This window comes from Choloepus didactylus, chromosome 4 (assembly GCF_015220235.1).
Source record: "Choloepus didactylus isolate mChoDid1 chromosome 4, mChoDid1.pri, whole genome shotgun sequence".
Taxonomy (NCBI): Eukaryota; Metazoa; Chordata; class Mammalia; order Pilosa; family Megalonychidae; genus Choloepus; species Choloepus didactylus.
In genome coordinates this window covers 107,963,291-107,978,520 of record NC_051310.1, presented here as the reverse complement: position 1 = coordinate 107,978,520, position 15,230 = coordinate 107,963,291, and the positions used below count along the sequence as shown (strand labels likewise).

The window sequence follows — 15,230 nt, the reverse complement described above, 5'->3', positions numbered from 1 at the left end:
AACCTTTTTTAGGTTCTAAAGAATTGGGGTAGCTGGTGGTGGATACCTGAAACTATTAAACTACAACCCAGAACCCATGAATCTCGAAGACAGTTGTATAAAAATGTAGCTTATGAGGGGTGACAGTGGGATTGGGAATGCCATAAGGACCAAACTCCACTTTGTCTAGTTTATGGATGGATGTGTAGAAAAGTAGGGGAAGCAAACAAACAGACAAAGGTACCCAGTGTTCTTTTTTACTTCAATTGCTCTTTTTCACTCTAATTATTATTCTTGTTATTTTTGTGTGTGTGCTAATGAAGGTGTCAGGGATTGATTTAGGTGATGAATGTACAACTATGTAATGGTACTGTAAACAATCGAAAGTACAATTTGTTTTGTATGACTGCGTGGTATGTGAATATATCTCAATAAAATGATGATTAAAAAAAAAAAAAAAGTATTAGGGATTACAAGCTGGTGAAATAAAGGGGATATTGACCACAGAAAAAAAAAAAAAAAAAAAAAAAACATTCCACCAAAGAAAAGTCCAGGACCAGATGGTTTCATTGGCGAACTCTACCAAACACTTAAAGAAGTAACACAAATCCTTCTCAAACTCTTCCAAAGAATTCAAGAGGAGGGAACAGTTCCTAATTCATTCTATGAGACCAGTATTGCCCCAATACCAAGGCCTAGTAAAGATATCACAAGAAAAGAAAAGTATACATCAATTCTTCTTTTGAATACAGATGCAAGTCTTCAACAAAATAGTGAGAAAAGTTACTCCAACAGCATATTTAAAAGATTATACCCATGACCAAATGGGATTTATCCCACAAATACATGGATGGTTCAACATATGAAAGTCAATCAACGTAATTAATACACTACATAAACAGAATTTAAGGGAAAAAAAAACCAAATTAATTATCTCAATAGATGTGGAAAAGATATTTGACATAGTCCAGCAAACTTTCCTAATAAAAACACTCAGAAAACAAGGAATAGAAGGGAGCTTTCTCAACATGATAACGGCCATTTATGAAACCAAAACAAACATCACACTCAATGGTGAAAGACTTCAAGCTTTCTCCCTAGATCTAAGAACAAGACGAAGATGCCTGCTTTCACCACTGCTATTCAATATTGTACTAGAAGTTCAAACCAGAACAATTAGGCAAGAAAAAGAAAATAAAAGAAATCCAAATTGGAAAGGAAGAAATAAAACTATCTCTCTATATAAGCAATATGATCTTATATATAAAAAATCCAAAGGAATCCACAAGAAAACTAATAGAGCTAGGAACGAGATCAGCAAAGTAGCAGATACATAATCAACATACAACAATTGTGCTCCTATACAAAAGTAATGAATCATCTGAGGAATAGTTTAAGAAAACAATTCTATTTACAACAATTCCTAAGAATAAATATATAGGAATAAATTTAATGAAGGATATAAAAGATTTGTATACTGAAAACTATAAAGCAATGTTGTAAGACATTAAAGAAGATTTAAATAAATGGCAAGACATCCCACATTCATGGATTGGAAATGTTTAATACTGTCCAGATGTCAATATTATCCAAAACCATCTATATTTTCAATGGAATCCTTATCAAACTTTCAGTAGCCTTTCTTGCAGAAATGGAAAAACTGATCCTTAGATTCATGTGGAACTACAAGGGGCCCCAAATAGCCAAAACAATCTTGAAAAAGAACTAGGTTGGAGGATTCACACTCCCAATTTCAAATTGTACTACACAGCTACAGTAATCAAAACATATGGTACTGGCATAAAGATAGACAAAAAGATCACTGGAACAGAATTTAAAGACCAGAAATAGACCAGTACATCTATGGTTAATTGATTTTTTAATGCATTTTTTACTGTGAACGTTAACATATATACATAGCAGTGATAACTTTCTAAATATGATTTAACAAGTAGTTAGAGAGCAAATTTCAAAGAATGTCATGGGTCACAATTCCACAACTTATTGTAAAATATATCATACATAGAGCTAATTGATTTTTGACACAAGTGCTAAGAGGAAAGTATAGTCTCTTCAATAAACGGTGCTGTGAAAACCGGATATCCACAAGCAAGTGAATGAAGTTAGACTCCTACCTCATAACATATACAAAAATCAACTCAAAAGGGATCAAGAACCTAAATATAAGAGCTAAAACCATAAAACTCTCAGAAGATAACATAGGGGCAAATATTCATGACCTGGGATTCAGCAATGACTTCTTAGATATGATACCAAAAGTATAAGCAATACAAGAGACCCCATCAAAATTTAAAACCTCTGTGCAAAGGAAATTATCAAGAAAGTGACACAACAACCTAAAGGATGGGAGAAAATAATTGCAAAACATACATCGGATAAGGGCTTAATATCCAGAACATATAAAGTACCTTTACAGTACAACAAAAAGACAAACAACCCAATTTTTAAAATAAGCAAAGAACTTAAATAGGAATTTCTTCAAAGAAGATATACAATTGGCCTGTAAGCATATTAAAAGACCTCAACATCATTAGCCATTAGGGAAATGCAAATCAAAACCACAATGAGATATCACTTCACACCAACAAGTATGGCTATTTAAAAAAAAGGAAAATAAGTATTGGAGAGGTTGGAGAGGATACAGAGAAACTGGAACTCCAGTGCCTTGTTGGTAGGAATGTAAAATGGTACAGCCACTGTGGAAAGAAATATGGAAGTTCCTCAAAAAGTTAAATACAGAATTACCAAATGACCCATCAATTCCATTTCTAGGTATATACCCAAAGAAAGTGAAAACAGGATCTCAAACAGATACTTGTACATCAGTGTTCATAGGAGCATTACTCACAGTAGCTAAGAGGTGAAAACAACTCAAGTATCCATCAACAAATGCATGGATAAACAAATTGCAGTACATAACACAATGGAATATTATTCAGTCATAAAAGGAATAAAGTCATGCGACATGCTGCAATGTAGAAGAACCTTGAAAACATAATGCTCAACGAAATAAATAAGGCACATAAAGACAACTACTATATGATATCACTTATAAGAGATGTCTAAAAATAGCAAATTCACAGAGATAGAAAGTAGATTAGAGGTTACAGGGGATAAGGAGAAGGGGGAAGTGTGCTTGTTTGAAAAAAAGAAAAAAATATGGAAGTAAATGTATCAAAATAACCAGTTAAAGAGGGCTATGAGCTATAATTTTTCTAATTTCATGAATTTTCTAAACTATCTGCTATTTAAAAAGGAAGAAAGGCATAAAGAGAAAGTAGGAAATGAAGAACTAACAAAACTGAGCATAAATGAACAAAAAAGAAAAAAACTTTAGAATCAATCACAGGAGGTTCTTTGATAATTTTTAAACACTGAAAACTCAAATTAGTAATATATGGTACAAGAAAAAAGCTATTATAACTCAAACCAAATTTTTTTATTTCACAGAAGTGGAGGAATACAATTTTCACTTACATATTAAAACATTTGATAAAAATGAAATGGATGCATTTTCAAAAAGATATTAAAAAAAAAAAGCTAACAGAACTAAATGGGAAAGACAGGAAGAGCTGTAACAACAAAATGAGAAAACAAGGAGGAGAAGGAAAAAAGGCTCCTGACCCTGTTGAATTTGCAGATCTTCCAAATAACAAATAATCCTATCATATATTAACTGTTTCAAAATACTGAAAAAGTAAGTTTCTGAGTTGATTTTACTAATCAAATATAGATTTGCATCCCAAGTCTAAAGCCCGTATCAAAGAAAATTTTAATTATCATCATAGAAGCAAATGAGGAGGGGAGTAAGAAGGCAGGGAGGAAGGAAAGGAAGAAGCTAAGGAAAGAAGCAAAATAAAACAGCTTCATACAAATAACAAAAGAAGAAGAGAACATTAGTAGTGGACAAAATTTTTATCTCTCTTTATGTTTTGTAAATGACTACAGAGAAAAACATACCTGCAGTATCACTGGTTGTAATATCAACTCCATGTATAAGGATAGCATTCAAACACTCAAGATTCCCTTTTGAGGCCACAACATGGAAGCTAAACAAAAAGAAAACATGTTATGCCATGGAAACTTCCAAAGGTCAACTTAAAAGCTACATTAATGTCACCCTTTGCTCAACACACACACATTTGAAAGGCTATGTTAGAACATCTATATACTTAGTAGAAGAAAAAAGAAACCTATTCCATATTACTTAAAAACTCATTTTAACCCAAATTTACATAAGGGGTCAATACTTTCTAGAAATACCTCCTTTGAACCAATGAAATATTCTAATGTTCCATAACCTTAATAATAATAGAAAATTTATAATACTGCACCATTAATTGGATTATGATTTCAATGGCAAAAACACTGGTGATTAAAGCTTAGTAAGTGCACTGAAAAATTTCTATCAGATTATTTTGCATGGCTTTCAAATATATTCAAACTGCCGAAACAAATGAAATTATAACGGAAGGCTGAGTCTAAAAAAAGGTCAAAACACATTATCACTTCTCTTTAGAATTAGCAAACTAAAACTGACATAGAAAAGCCTTTGAGACAAGCACTTGAAAAGCCATAAAAGAATTGGTGCCTCCTTATTCCCTAACAGTACCAACAACTACCATCTAATTCTTCCTTTTGTTTACACACATATAATTGGTTGAAGTTTCATGCAAACTGGCATAATTGAACAAGTTTCCTAGTAAGGCAAGACAAGCTGATTAAGAAACTAACTTTAAACTATATAAAAAAATATTCCATTATTTCTTTGATCATTCAACACTATTAATCAACAAACACAGATATATATTGTACACAATAAGTGACACTGGCTAGTATTCCATTATTTCTTTGATCATTCAACACTATTAATCAACAAACACAGATATATATTGTACACAATAAGTGACACTGGCTAGTACTCTACCAAATCCAAACCGATAAAAACAGTAGGATTTATTGGCAAGTGTTGTTGAACTCAGATTCAAATAGCACTGAGGCCCTAAACAAGTACATGAACCCTTCTGAAGAAGCCAGAAGATAAAAGACATGGAAGTGCTTAGCAAGGCGCCTGGATACAGAGACACACCCAGTAGGCGGCTTCCCTGGACATACTATTTAAAAACTTTATAACTCTTCCATCTCCTGAAACTTTGGAACTCCCAGTTCTCCATTTCTGCCTTTATTATTGTGGGACTATATTTCCTAATATAATATAAAATTTCATTTTTAATTTTCCTTACAGTTTTTCAGTCTCTTCCCACTGGACTGCAAACTCAACAAAAGCAGGGATTTTTGTCTGTTTGTTTCCTATTACGTCCTCAGAGCCAATAACAATGCCAGATAGATGGTGGGCCTTCAAATATTTGATTAAATGAATGCTTGGAAACAAAATCTGAAGATAACTTGGCAAATCCATTTCCAGACATTATAATACTCAGTCATGCAACTCTATATAATAACAGATATAAATGCAAACTAAAGACCAATCACTACTTAGTAAAGCAGGTTTGTGTTCATTTAAAGAAAAAGAGATGTTTCTGGTAAAAGGAATCTAATATTCTTAAGTTAGATAAGTTCTCACAGTAGAATAATTAAATTGCTACATGACTGAGCATCATTTAATATCTCTGCAATCCCTCTCTGAAGTAGTGAATTAGACTATGCAATGCACATTAGGACCTTTCAAGGAATAGTAATTTCCCTTAAACAAAGGTATTTAGTCTCTCAACAATCTCGCAAATATCATTTTTTGTTTGTATATTTTTATTTCTTAGCTCACAAAATTTGGAAGACCTCTTTTTTCAAAGTAAATCAACATTATACTGATGATGCACTAAAGAAAAGAAATCAACAAATCTACAATGTATTATTAATACTGGTGTGCTATAAATAGCAGATATTTTCTGAAAGAATATCAAGTCACTAAAATGAAAAAAATCGTAAAGGAAATTTGAAAAACTTTACAGAAATACTCCTTTGCGATTAAAAAAAAATCAACTTGATATAGTCATTTTTATAAGAGTTGAAATATATTAAGCTTTCTTTTTAAAACAAGAACCTAGACTTCTACTTCCACAGTGGAAGGTTAGGTAATTTGGACAAACCCTACCTCTCGAAAATTAGAAAAACTGCACAAAACACAAGACACATGCTTAAAGGCATCAGTGAGCAAATAAAATAGCGAATAATTACTAGGTCAGGATGCACAGAAAGAGGTCCGGAGAGGTCAGCTTAGTGACAGAGGCCACTTTTTCCCCTGGGTGTCTTTGTTGGTTCCCGAGAGAACAGCTAGGAGGCTCAACACCACTTTTGAGAAACTTGAACAAATGGGGAGACAGGAAATGGTGTCCAAGACTCTCCAAGAGGCAGCAGGAACCTTGGTGAACTTGCCCTGTTTTGTTTGGGGCCCAGAGGGATGCACCTTAGAACGGAGCTGAATGGGAAGAAAACAAGCCCTTGCCGTGACTTCCTCAAGGCTTCAAGTATTTCAATTCTTGAAAATGGATTGAGGTCAAGAATTACATGTTACTTTTATTTTAAATTAAAAAATCAAAAACAGATTCATTCACAATAAAATTGATTTTGTAATTACAGACAATATAGGTAATACAACTGTAAAATGTGCTATACTTGACCTAAATAAAAAGGCTCTCATTAAGGAAGAATACAGTTTTTATGTATGGAAGGAAAACATTTTATTCTATGAATCTCAGGAAAGAATTTTACTTCCAACAAGTGAAAACCTCAAAGGCTAACACTATTCAAATATTTTTATAAACGGAAGTTCAAAGTTCATCAACTTACACCAAATTTTATAAACTCCAACCATTAATACAAATAATCTCAATCAAAATTGAACATTAGAAAAGAAGTCCAAACAAAAACTCAAGCAACCATTCATTTAAACATTCAAACTCTGGATTGGTTTCACCAAGGAGTTTCATCCCAAAGATTTCATTCATCTTTTCACATCTCAGGGTTTGGGAAAAAAGAAACATGAAAAAAAAAAGGTGACCGATATTAATTTTTTATAATTTATACTACAAGCACTATAAATAGGTTAAAAGTAAAGCAAAAATAGGGGACAGGACTCAAAATAACTAATGTTTCCATAGCTATCAAATTGCCTATTTAATAAAATTGAAACATTATGAACTTAAAACATTTCAAACTTTATTACTCTTAAAAACGACTTAATTTATAGTCATGCTTTGCTATCTTTTCTATACTTAAATATCTAAGCATTCCAAGGTAATGACCCACACCAAGCATTAACTATTCACTGCCTAAAATTCATTTCTATATTTAGGATCTGGTTTCCAGATATTATAAATAAACTCATGTAAGTATAAAACCGAGAAGAATTTTAGGGAATTAGACTTCTAACCTCTAACTTTGGACGACTTCCCAGATAAAGTTTTAACTGGTAAATTGTAGAGGATCTCAACAGAGCCTCAATCCCCTTTAATCCAACTGCTCCCCACCTTCAATAGGAAAGGAAGTGAAGAAGATCTGGGAGAGGTGGGCAAGAAGACAATGGCTCATAAGTAGATCAATAAGCCAGAAGCCCTCCTCAGAAAGGCGAAAACAAAAGGGCAGGATCACCCGTCGCTCCCTAAACCACTAGCTATTCCTACTCCACTTCTGCTTTAAACATTCTCAATTAAATTAAATTATCCAAGTATAAACATGGGGTGGGGGCAAAGACAGCATAATGTACAGAATTCTCCAAAGATGGAAAGTTTGGGTTCACATTCCAGCTCCATTACTTTTCGTAAGATTAGACCAAGTTATTTAACCACTAAACTTTTTCCTACTTCCTTTAGAAGGCTGTTATAAAGACCAAGAAAGATAAGGAATATGGGAAAGCACCAAATAAATAAAATAGACTGTTTGCCAAGTGGCCTAAACAACTGAACTATTGGGTAGTAGTCTAATATTCTCTCTCTAGCTTTGTAAATCTTTCATCTGAGAACAATTATTAGTCTATGGTGTTTAACAGATTTTTGAAAGATTTTTAAATACTCGTTTTTCGCAAAGACTTTTTAAATAAAAAGTTGATAATCACAATTCACAAATTTAATTTGTACCCCAAGGGTCTACTCAAATTACCTTCAGACATGTTTCTACCATCAGTAATACTTACGCAGATCTGCCTTCCACATCTAGTTTGCCTGGATTGACCCCCTTTTTAGCAAGGATTGAGGACACTTTTTCTACATCTCCCCTTTCTGCTGCTTTCATCAATCGGTCATCGTATTTATTCCAATCTGCTGCAAGCTACCAAAAGGAAAAAAAAAAAGTAAACATGGCGTGCTAGTAAGAAAAGACAAAGGGAAGCAGTACTGTGTAATAAATCACTTATTTCCCAATTGCACCCCAAATTTCCTCCTCCCTGCTGAGCCAACTTCACTAGAAGGGAGACCTCCTAGACCTTTCCAAAACCCATTATATACAAAAATTAGTTTTAATTACACTCTCGGGGAAAAAAGCATTTTTCTCACATTCTCTGACCACATATTAAAAACTACATTTTACTAATTTGCATACACACCCAAAGGACATCAAAACTTCAGGGCAAAGAAAGAAAAACAATAATTGTTGAACTTATGGATTATTCAAATAACCCTAGAAAATTAAAATTATTATCCCCATTAAACAGAAGAGAAAAATCAAGTCTGCAGGACATTAAAAGATTGACGTGATCTAGCCCAACTAAGGCTTCTCTAGTGCCAAAATGAGTATGCTTCTCACATTCACTAACAGATTTGGCTCTGGTTTCATATCCCCCGAGACTTACATGCAGTGGAATTCTGTATACAATTTAAGAGCTCCCCTTTTTTATTTAAAAGATACCATTAAAAAATATTTATAAAGGCAAATTAATTTTATTTGTCTATATGTATACAAAGTCATCAGAGAAGGAATTCATTATGCTTATATATTAGGATAAAAAGAAACTTGTACATAGAAAAATTTTTAAAGACTTGAAAAGTATTAACTATGATAACAGGATTACAGGTAACTTTCATTTTCTTCTTTCATTTTTTTACATTCAACATGTACTACTTTTGTAAAAAAGATATTTTAAGAAAAACCCAATGCACAGCATTTACAGGAAGATGAAAGATAGTGATTTTTTTTAAAGAGAAGAATGTATCACCTAACATACATTTGAACTGCATTTGGCACTGACTGGAGAAAATATATTCAAAACATCCTGAAGCCAAAATCTTTTCTTAGTAAACATAAATCTCAGTACACAGAACTTAAATACACGTTTTTTCAACAGGTAAGGTTTTAACTTTTTAAAATTAGCATACCATCTCACTGCTAAATTCTGTGCTAACTCCAGTATTATTTCTAGAACAAAAAAAAAAAGGACTTCATATTTTTCACTTAACTTGCAAAGAAAATCCTATTTTACAAATAACAGATCTCTGAAAAAAATAATGAATCACTTACAGAAAGCATATCTTTTTAATTGCTTGATATCTACTATCCCCTCCAAACAAAAATATCACCACCACTAATTGTCTAGCTAAATAAAAAGGGTATGCATTAAATACATGAAGTGAAAATTAAATATGAAAAAAGATAACATTAAATTTTAACTCATTCATGATACTTAATATTAATTGAATTTGTTTCAAGTACTTAAGTAGACTTCAGCATTGTCTCTAAATTAGTCAAATTTGGGGACAAACACCACATATTCCTCACTTCAAAACTTCAAACTGCAGGTCTAAGTAGAGCATAGCCCTACTTATTGGCTCAAAGTCCGAACTACATTTTAGGCATTATCTTTCTTTAACTTTAAAACAAAAAGTTTAGTGACTCTAAATTGGGGAATGATCGTGGATGTAAGTTTAAAAAACACTGTGTTTTCAAATGCCTTAGGGATTAAGTCATGTTTAGCACAAAATACTTGCTCTAAATTGATTGGTTTATCCCTGCTATTAAAACAATCCCAACTTCATCATCAAGTAAACTTGGTGGTAGAGAAAGGAACAATGGAAAATGATAAAGTTGTAAAATACAAAATTAAGGCTTTTTAAAAGATAGCTAAACATGACTAAAGTCTCATATGATCACATGGCTTTCAGTTCCAGTTCACTGTCAGTTAACAGTAATACTGCTCAATTATTAAGATTCTATTATCTGCTATTTAAACCCAGAAAAAGAAACAAGAGCTTTTGTTTTCTATCACTAACCGTAGTCTGCTAATCAACTAAATCAGGAAAAAAATAAGAAACCAAAATTTATAAAACAGTACATTTCAAAAGAACACAATTTCTAACTGAGAATCTTTTGTTACACTGGACTACTGGGATACCTACTTTGTTTTTAGGCGCGCAAGAAAACCAACAATTCATCATAGGCAGGATTTAGTTCCTCGTTGCTAACAGCAAACTACTTCGCATTAAATTACAAATCTCTGTGGCTCACAAAGCAAGCCCTCAGACAAACTCCTAACAAGTGACTCAGTGCCTCTCTTTGCAACTTGTCCTGTTCTACAATCCCCATGCTGTGCTACACTTAGCTTGGATGTCTAACGATATTTTCTTCGTCCTCGGGATCCTGCTCCACCTTCATAACGCTTGAAAATTATCCTCCTTGGTGCGCAGCACTTGATTAAGAACAGCCACAAGTCAGGTATTGTAATTCCTCCTATTTCTTATTCTTTAAAAGCTGTCTTTCAATGCTTTCCCTTTCAGGGACTCAACTGGAAAACGTGAACAGCACTCTGCATCCTGCTGCCTCAACGCAGCAACACAAACACTGCTGTGCATGATAAAACTGTCCACATCCAAATCATCCGGTAAGCAGTGTGTGCAGACTATCTCCCATTGGTCGGGTTCTATTTTAGATTCCATAGGACTTGGCAGCTGAGTGACAGAAAGAAGCAGCTAAGAATATATTGTAAATGCATGCTTTTCCTCTGAGTAATAAATTGCAGGTCTACGGGGAACAAATGACGCAAGCACAATGTAAAAGATGCTTATTGTATCAAAACAACTTGTCTGACATAATGACAATACTGTTAAGAGATAAATTTGGTTATTCCAAAAAACAATATTTAAAACCTGTTTCAGTCTCAGATCATCTAATATGAAGTTAAAATAGCCTTGACAAACAGAACATAAAATTCTATTTTAAGCTAATGTGTCACACTTTGATTTAAGGAAACACACATACACAGTTACACTTTCACATTTTCTCCACATTCTCTCCCACTCCTTTCGGTCTTGTTCTGCATCCAACCAGGTTTCAGCTTACAACTGCTGCCAGTCTGTCTCCTAACATGCTAAATGAGAAGAGCCCGAGGCACAGCCAAGACATTAAATAGATTGCATTGTGATGAATACTTTCAACAAATTTTAAATTTAACTCTGTACTCTTAATTTCCAAGTTTAGCACCCTGCCTGATATGACAAGTAAATATTTTATCAGTGGGAAGTCAAATTATCTGGATTCAGCGGATTAAAAAAAAAAACAAACTGATTAAATACTAAAGGAGGCAAATGTGCATTAAATCCTGAGCTACACTGTAAATAAACCTTCATTTGGGGACAAAGCAGACTTCCCCACATTCTCTATATTTAACATACTTCTACCAACCTTCCTTATATTATCAAAGTTCGTTAGCAAATATCTGCAAGCTCCAGGGTATTTTTGTTACCACAATAGCATGGGAAAAATTTACACTTCCTCCAAAAAGAGTAATTTTTACTTCCCAAGTGTAAATTTGGGGAAATTGTTCTATAGGAAAGTACATTGGGAAAGCACATTCCAACACAAGTTGTTTATAGGAAGGAGGTAACTGCTACCAATTAGAAATTCTATTCCGAACTTCAACAAGAAACCCATTTCCTACTATTTAGGCCCATATTCTAATTTATATATAATTATAAAATATATAAAGTTACACACGATAACCTATTATTTTGAAATAATGATTTTTTTTCCCCAAACCACATTAGATATCAGGATGGATTCATTTGACTGGACCCAGAGACTCCACCCAGTCTATTTCACCATTCTTCAGAGGAAATCTGGTGGAGAACTCAGGCTCTGTCCTTTTGTTAACAAAGCAAACACATTCTTTCTAGAAATAGGACAGCAAAGGCAAAGGAAATAAAAAGGAAGAGGGAAACCTGTTATCAGTAATAAAAGCCATATAAGGAGCTGTCTATGCTAAGGCTGGGGAGATAGGATTTGCACATGCTGGTGTACTGTGGATCCAGAGGTGCCTGCCACCTCCCCCACCTCTGTGGCTAGATCTGCTCCTCCTCTCACGCCCATCTCCTAGTTATTTCCCAAAAGCCCCAGGCAAATTCCGGTCTTTGCTGCTCCCTGTGCCTGTATGTTCTTCCCTCACCTTCCTTCAGGCACTTCTCAAATGTCACTTCCTCAGAGAGGGGTTCCCAGAGGGCTGTTTACATACAGCCCTTGTCACTTTTTATCTCACACCCTGTTTTATTTTTCTTCCTAGTGCTTATCAGTGCCTGCCATTATGGAATGTTTCCCTGTTTATTAGCTTACTGCCTGTCTTCCCGGTGCCACACTAGTTTGACTAGATATCTAAGGGCACTTCTATGTCTGTTTTGATACAGTAAAATTGATTTTGAAATAAGTAATTTGATAATGACTAGATTCTTTTCCATATTAAGGGCCATAATTCAAACCTCTTTATTGAATATTCTTATCTGTTGGATATTCTTTTCTGTTGGACTAGGTTGTTGACTAGGCCAGATCTGGAACACATTTTCATTAGCAACAGTGTTTCCCAGTGAACTATCCATGTTCGGGCAACAAATACCAAGGGCGGGAGACATTTGTCTGCAACTGAGCAAACAGACACCTCATAGTCAATTTAAAAAAATCCTCATTGCCACTTACCTCCTGGACATCAATACCTCAAATCTTTCTTCATTGTTCTATAAATCCCACTGGACCCCTCCCAAAACACTATAAATAGTGGTCAAAGAATAACTGTTTTGAAGTCAGGAAAACCTGGGTTCAAATTCCAGGTCTGCCACCTACATGCTGTGTATTATACTTCTTAAGCCTCAGTTCCCTCACGTATAAAGCAAGAATAACAATGGAGAACCTATCTGTACAAAATCAAACAGCTATTACATATGAAAGGTCTCAGTAAATATTAAATGTCCAAAACTAGCAGGCACGAGTAGTAGCCAAAAGAGTTCCTGATCAGAGATACTAATGAGAAGAAAATTCTTTAAAAAAATGAACAAAGAAGTGAAAAAAGTCAAGCATTTATCCTGCCTTTCCTATAGGAACTGTACCTCAGGGTAACCAAATAGTTGATGAGGGAAGTTTCTCTTTACAAAGGTATCCCAGCTAATAAATAAAGAACGACAGAATTAGAATTTCACCAATTTGCACCCCTTAGTCAATTATCATGTAGACAATGATCATCCAGTGACTACTAATATCACAAAAGACAACCAGATATTATGTACCTTCTGATGGTCCTATAGGCCACCATCTATGAAGCAGTCCTAGCAGAAGTTTAAAAATAACAATCTAATCAAACCTCTAGAACTAACAATTTACAAGAAACACAGGGGACAGAGGAACATAGGCTACATCACAATGATGCAATCACCAAAATCCAGAGTAGTGGAAACTCTATTGTTTCTTCAACAAAAAAATGGCAAGAAAAAAAATGGACAGTGAACCTATAAATTAAAAAATGACTTCAGAAACATATCAAACACAACATATGGAACTTCATTAAGTATCCTGATTAAACAAATTGTAAATTTTTTATAAAACAATTAGGGAAATATGACTACTAACTGCATATTTTATGACATTATGGAGTTACTATAAGTTAAGGCTTTTGGTGTGATTATGGCTTTATAATTATTTTAAAGAATCCCCTTATTTTAAAAATACATACTGAAATATTTTTAGATTAAATGACACAATGCCTGGTATTTGTTTCAAATATAATCAAAACAGAGAGGTAGGAGTATAGATGAATTAAAATTGGCTGGAGGTTGATACATGTTAAAGCTGAGTTATGGGTTCATCAAGGTTCATTATACTAAACTATTCCCCCAACTTCTGTATATTTCATGCACTGGTGATGCATGGTCCGGCAAATCTGGCTGGTGTGTTATTTTTAAATTGCATTACATGCTTATCACTAAATCATTAATGTGGCAGGAGATGCAGCCCATTCTTGCCACTCTGCTTTAAAAAGAAGCTACTAACCTTTGAACACATCTTGGTGAGTTCACAGTCATGCTTACAATATAAGACCTGTAATATCAAATAAAAGGATTCTAAAAAGAAGCTGTAAGTTTTTAAGGAGCATTAATGTCTACCTTATCACAACTAAATTTATATACTCAGTTACTACATTGCTTTGTAAAGGAGACTCCTCCAACTCAGAATGCAGCAAGCCAAAGTGACTACGGGAAAGGCCAAAATACAGCTGCTTCTAAGAATAAATATAATGTTCTAACACAAATCAGTTATTTCACTAAGCACACTAAGTGGATGATAACTTTACCATCTAAATCAATATAGAGGAAATACATTTAAAAGTTTTGCCTCCATATTAATATCAATTATAAATCCATAACTTTTTCAGAAATTATGGTATGAATATTATTTTTTTAATTTTAAAAGTAAGATATGTTCAATGTAGAAACTCTGGAAAATATTTAAGTATATATGAAAATAGAGATTATTGTACTCATTGTTCCACCACACAGAAATGACCTTGATTAAACATTTTGTGTATTAACTTCTAGTCTCTTTTCTGTTAAAAGGTCTAATTGAATACTTTCTTTAAAAACCTGTATGATTTCAACAGTTGCTTCATTTAATCAATATTTAGGACAAAAGATTTTCTGAGAAGAAATTTACAGATGCACCTAAGTGAAACAAGTAGACTTTAAAATAGATGCAAATCCGTACAAAATACCTTATATTTAAAGTAGACTCAACAGATTACAGCTCAAATTGATTTGATGATCAGTTTAGCCTAAAAACAACTTTTTATGTATTAGCCAAAAGAGAAATGTAGAAGGTGACAGCAAAACAGCTTAAAACCAAGAAATGTCATGTTGAACAAAAATATCTAATTGATATATCTTAAAAAATTTTGGTGTCATGGACTCCTTTAAGAATCTTTTTAAAATTGCAAATAAACACATAGTCAGAAAATTTTACTTCTATTTTCCAGG

General features: G+C 33.5%; 1 protein-coding gene and 1 long non-coding RNA gene across 6 annotated transcripts in view; one reads left to right on the top strand and one right to left on the bottom strand.

Annotated features, from left to right (window-relative positions):
* The window catches only part of UACA (uveal autoantigen with coiled-coil domains and ankyrin repeats), a 154,293-nt gene that overhangs the window by 91,266 nt on the left and 47,797 nt on the right, over positions 1–15,230 (bottom strand). For 4 of the 5 annotated variants that reach the window (XM_037833538.1, XM_037833536.1, XM_037833535.1 and 1 more), the window contains exons 2-3: positions 8,150–8,283; positions 3,961–4,049 (exon numbers count right to left, since the gene is read on the bottom strand). In XM_037833538.1, coding sequence (XP_037689466.1) covers positions 3,961–4,049; positions 8,150–8,247 — 187 coding nt within the window. In that variant the 5' untranslated portion in view covers positions 8,248–8,283. Of the gene's footprint in view, positions 1–3,960; positions 4,050–8,149; positions 8,284–10,343; positions 10,398–15,230 lie in introns of those variants that run through there. The other variant, XM_037833534.1, reaches the window with a different exon arrangement.
* The window catches only part of LOC119531827, a 55,221-nt gene continuing 50,605 nt past the window's right edge, over positions 10,615–15,230 (top strand). The window contains exon 1 of the long non-coding RNA XR_005216413.1: positions 10,615–10,659. This is a non-coding gene — a long non-coding RNA (uncharacterized LOC119531827). The remainder of the gene's footprint in view (positions 10,660–15,230) is intronic.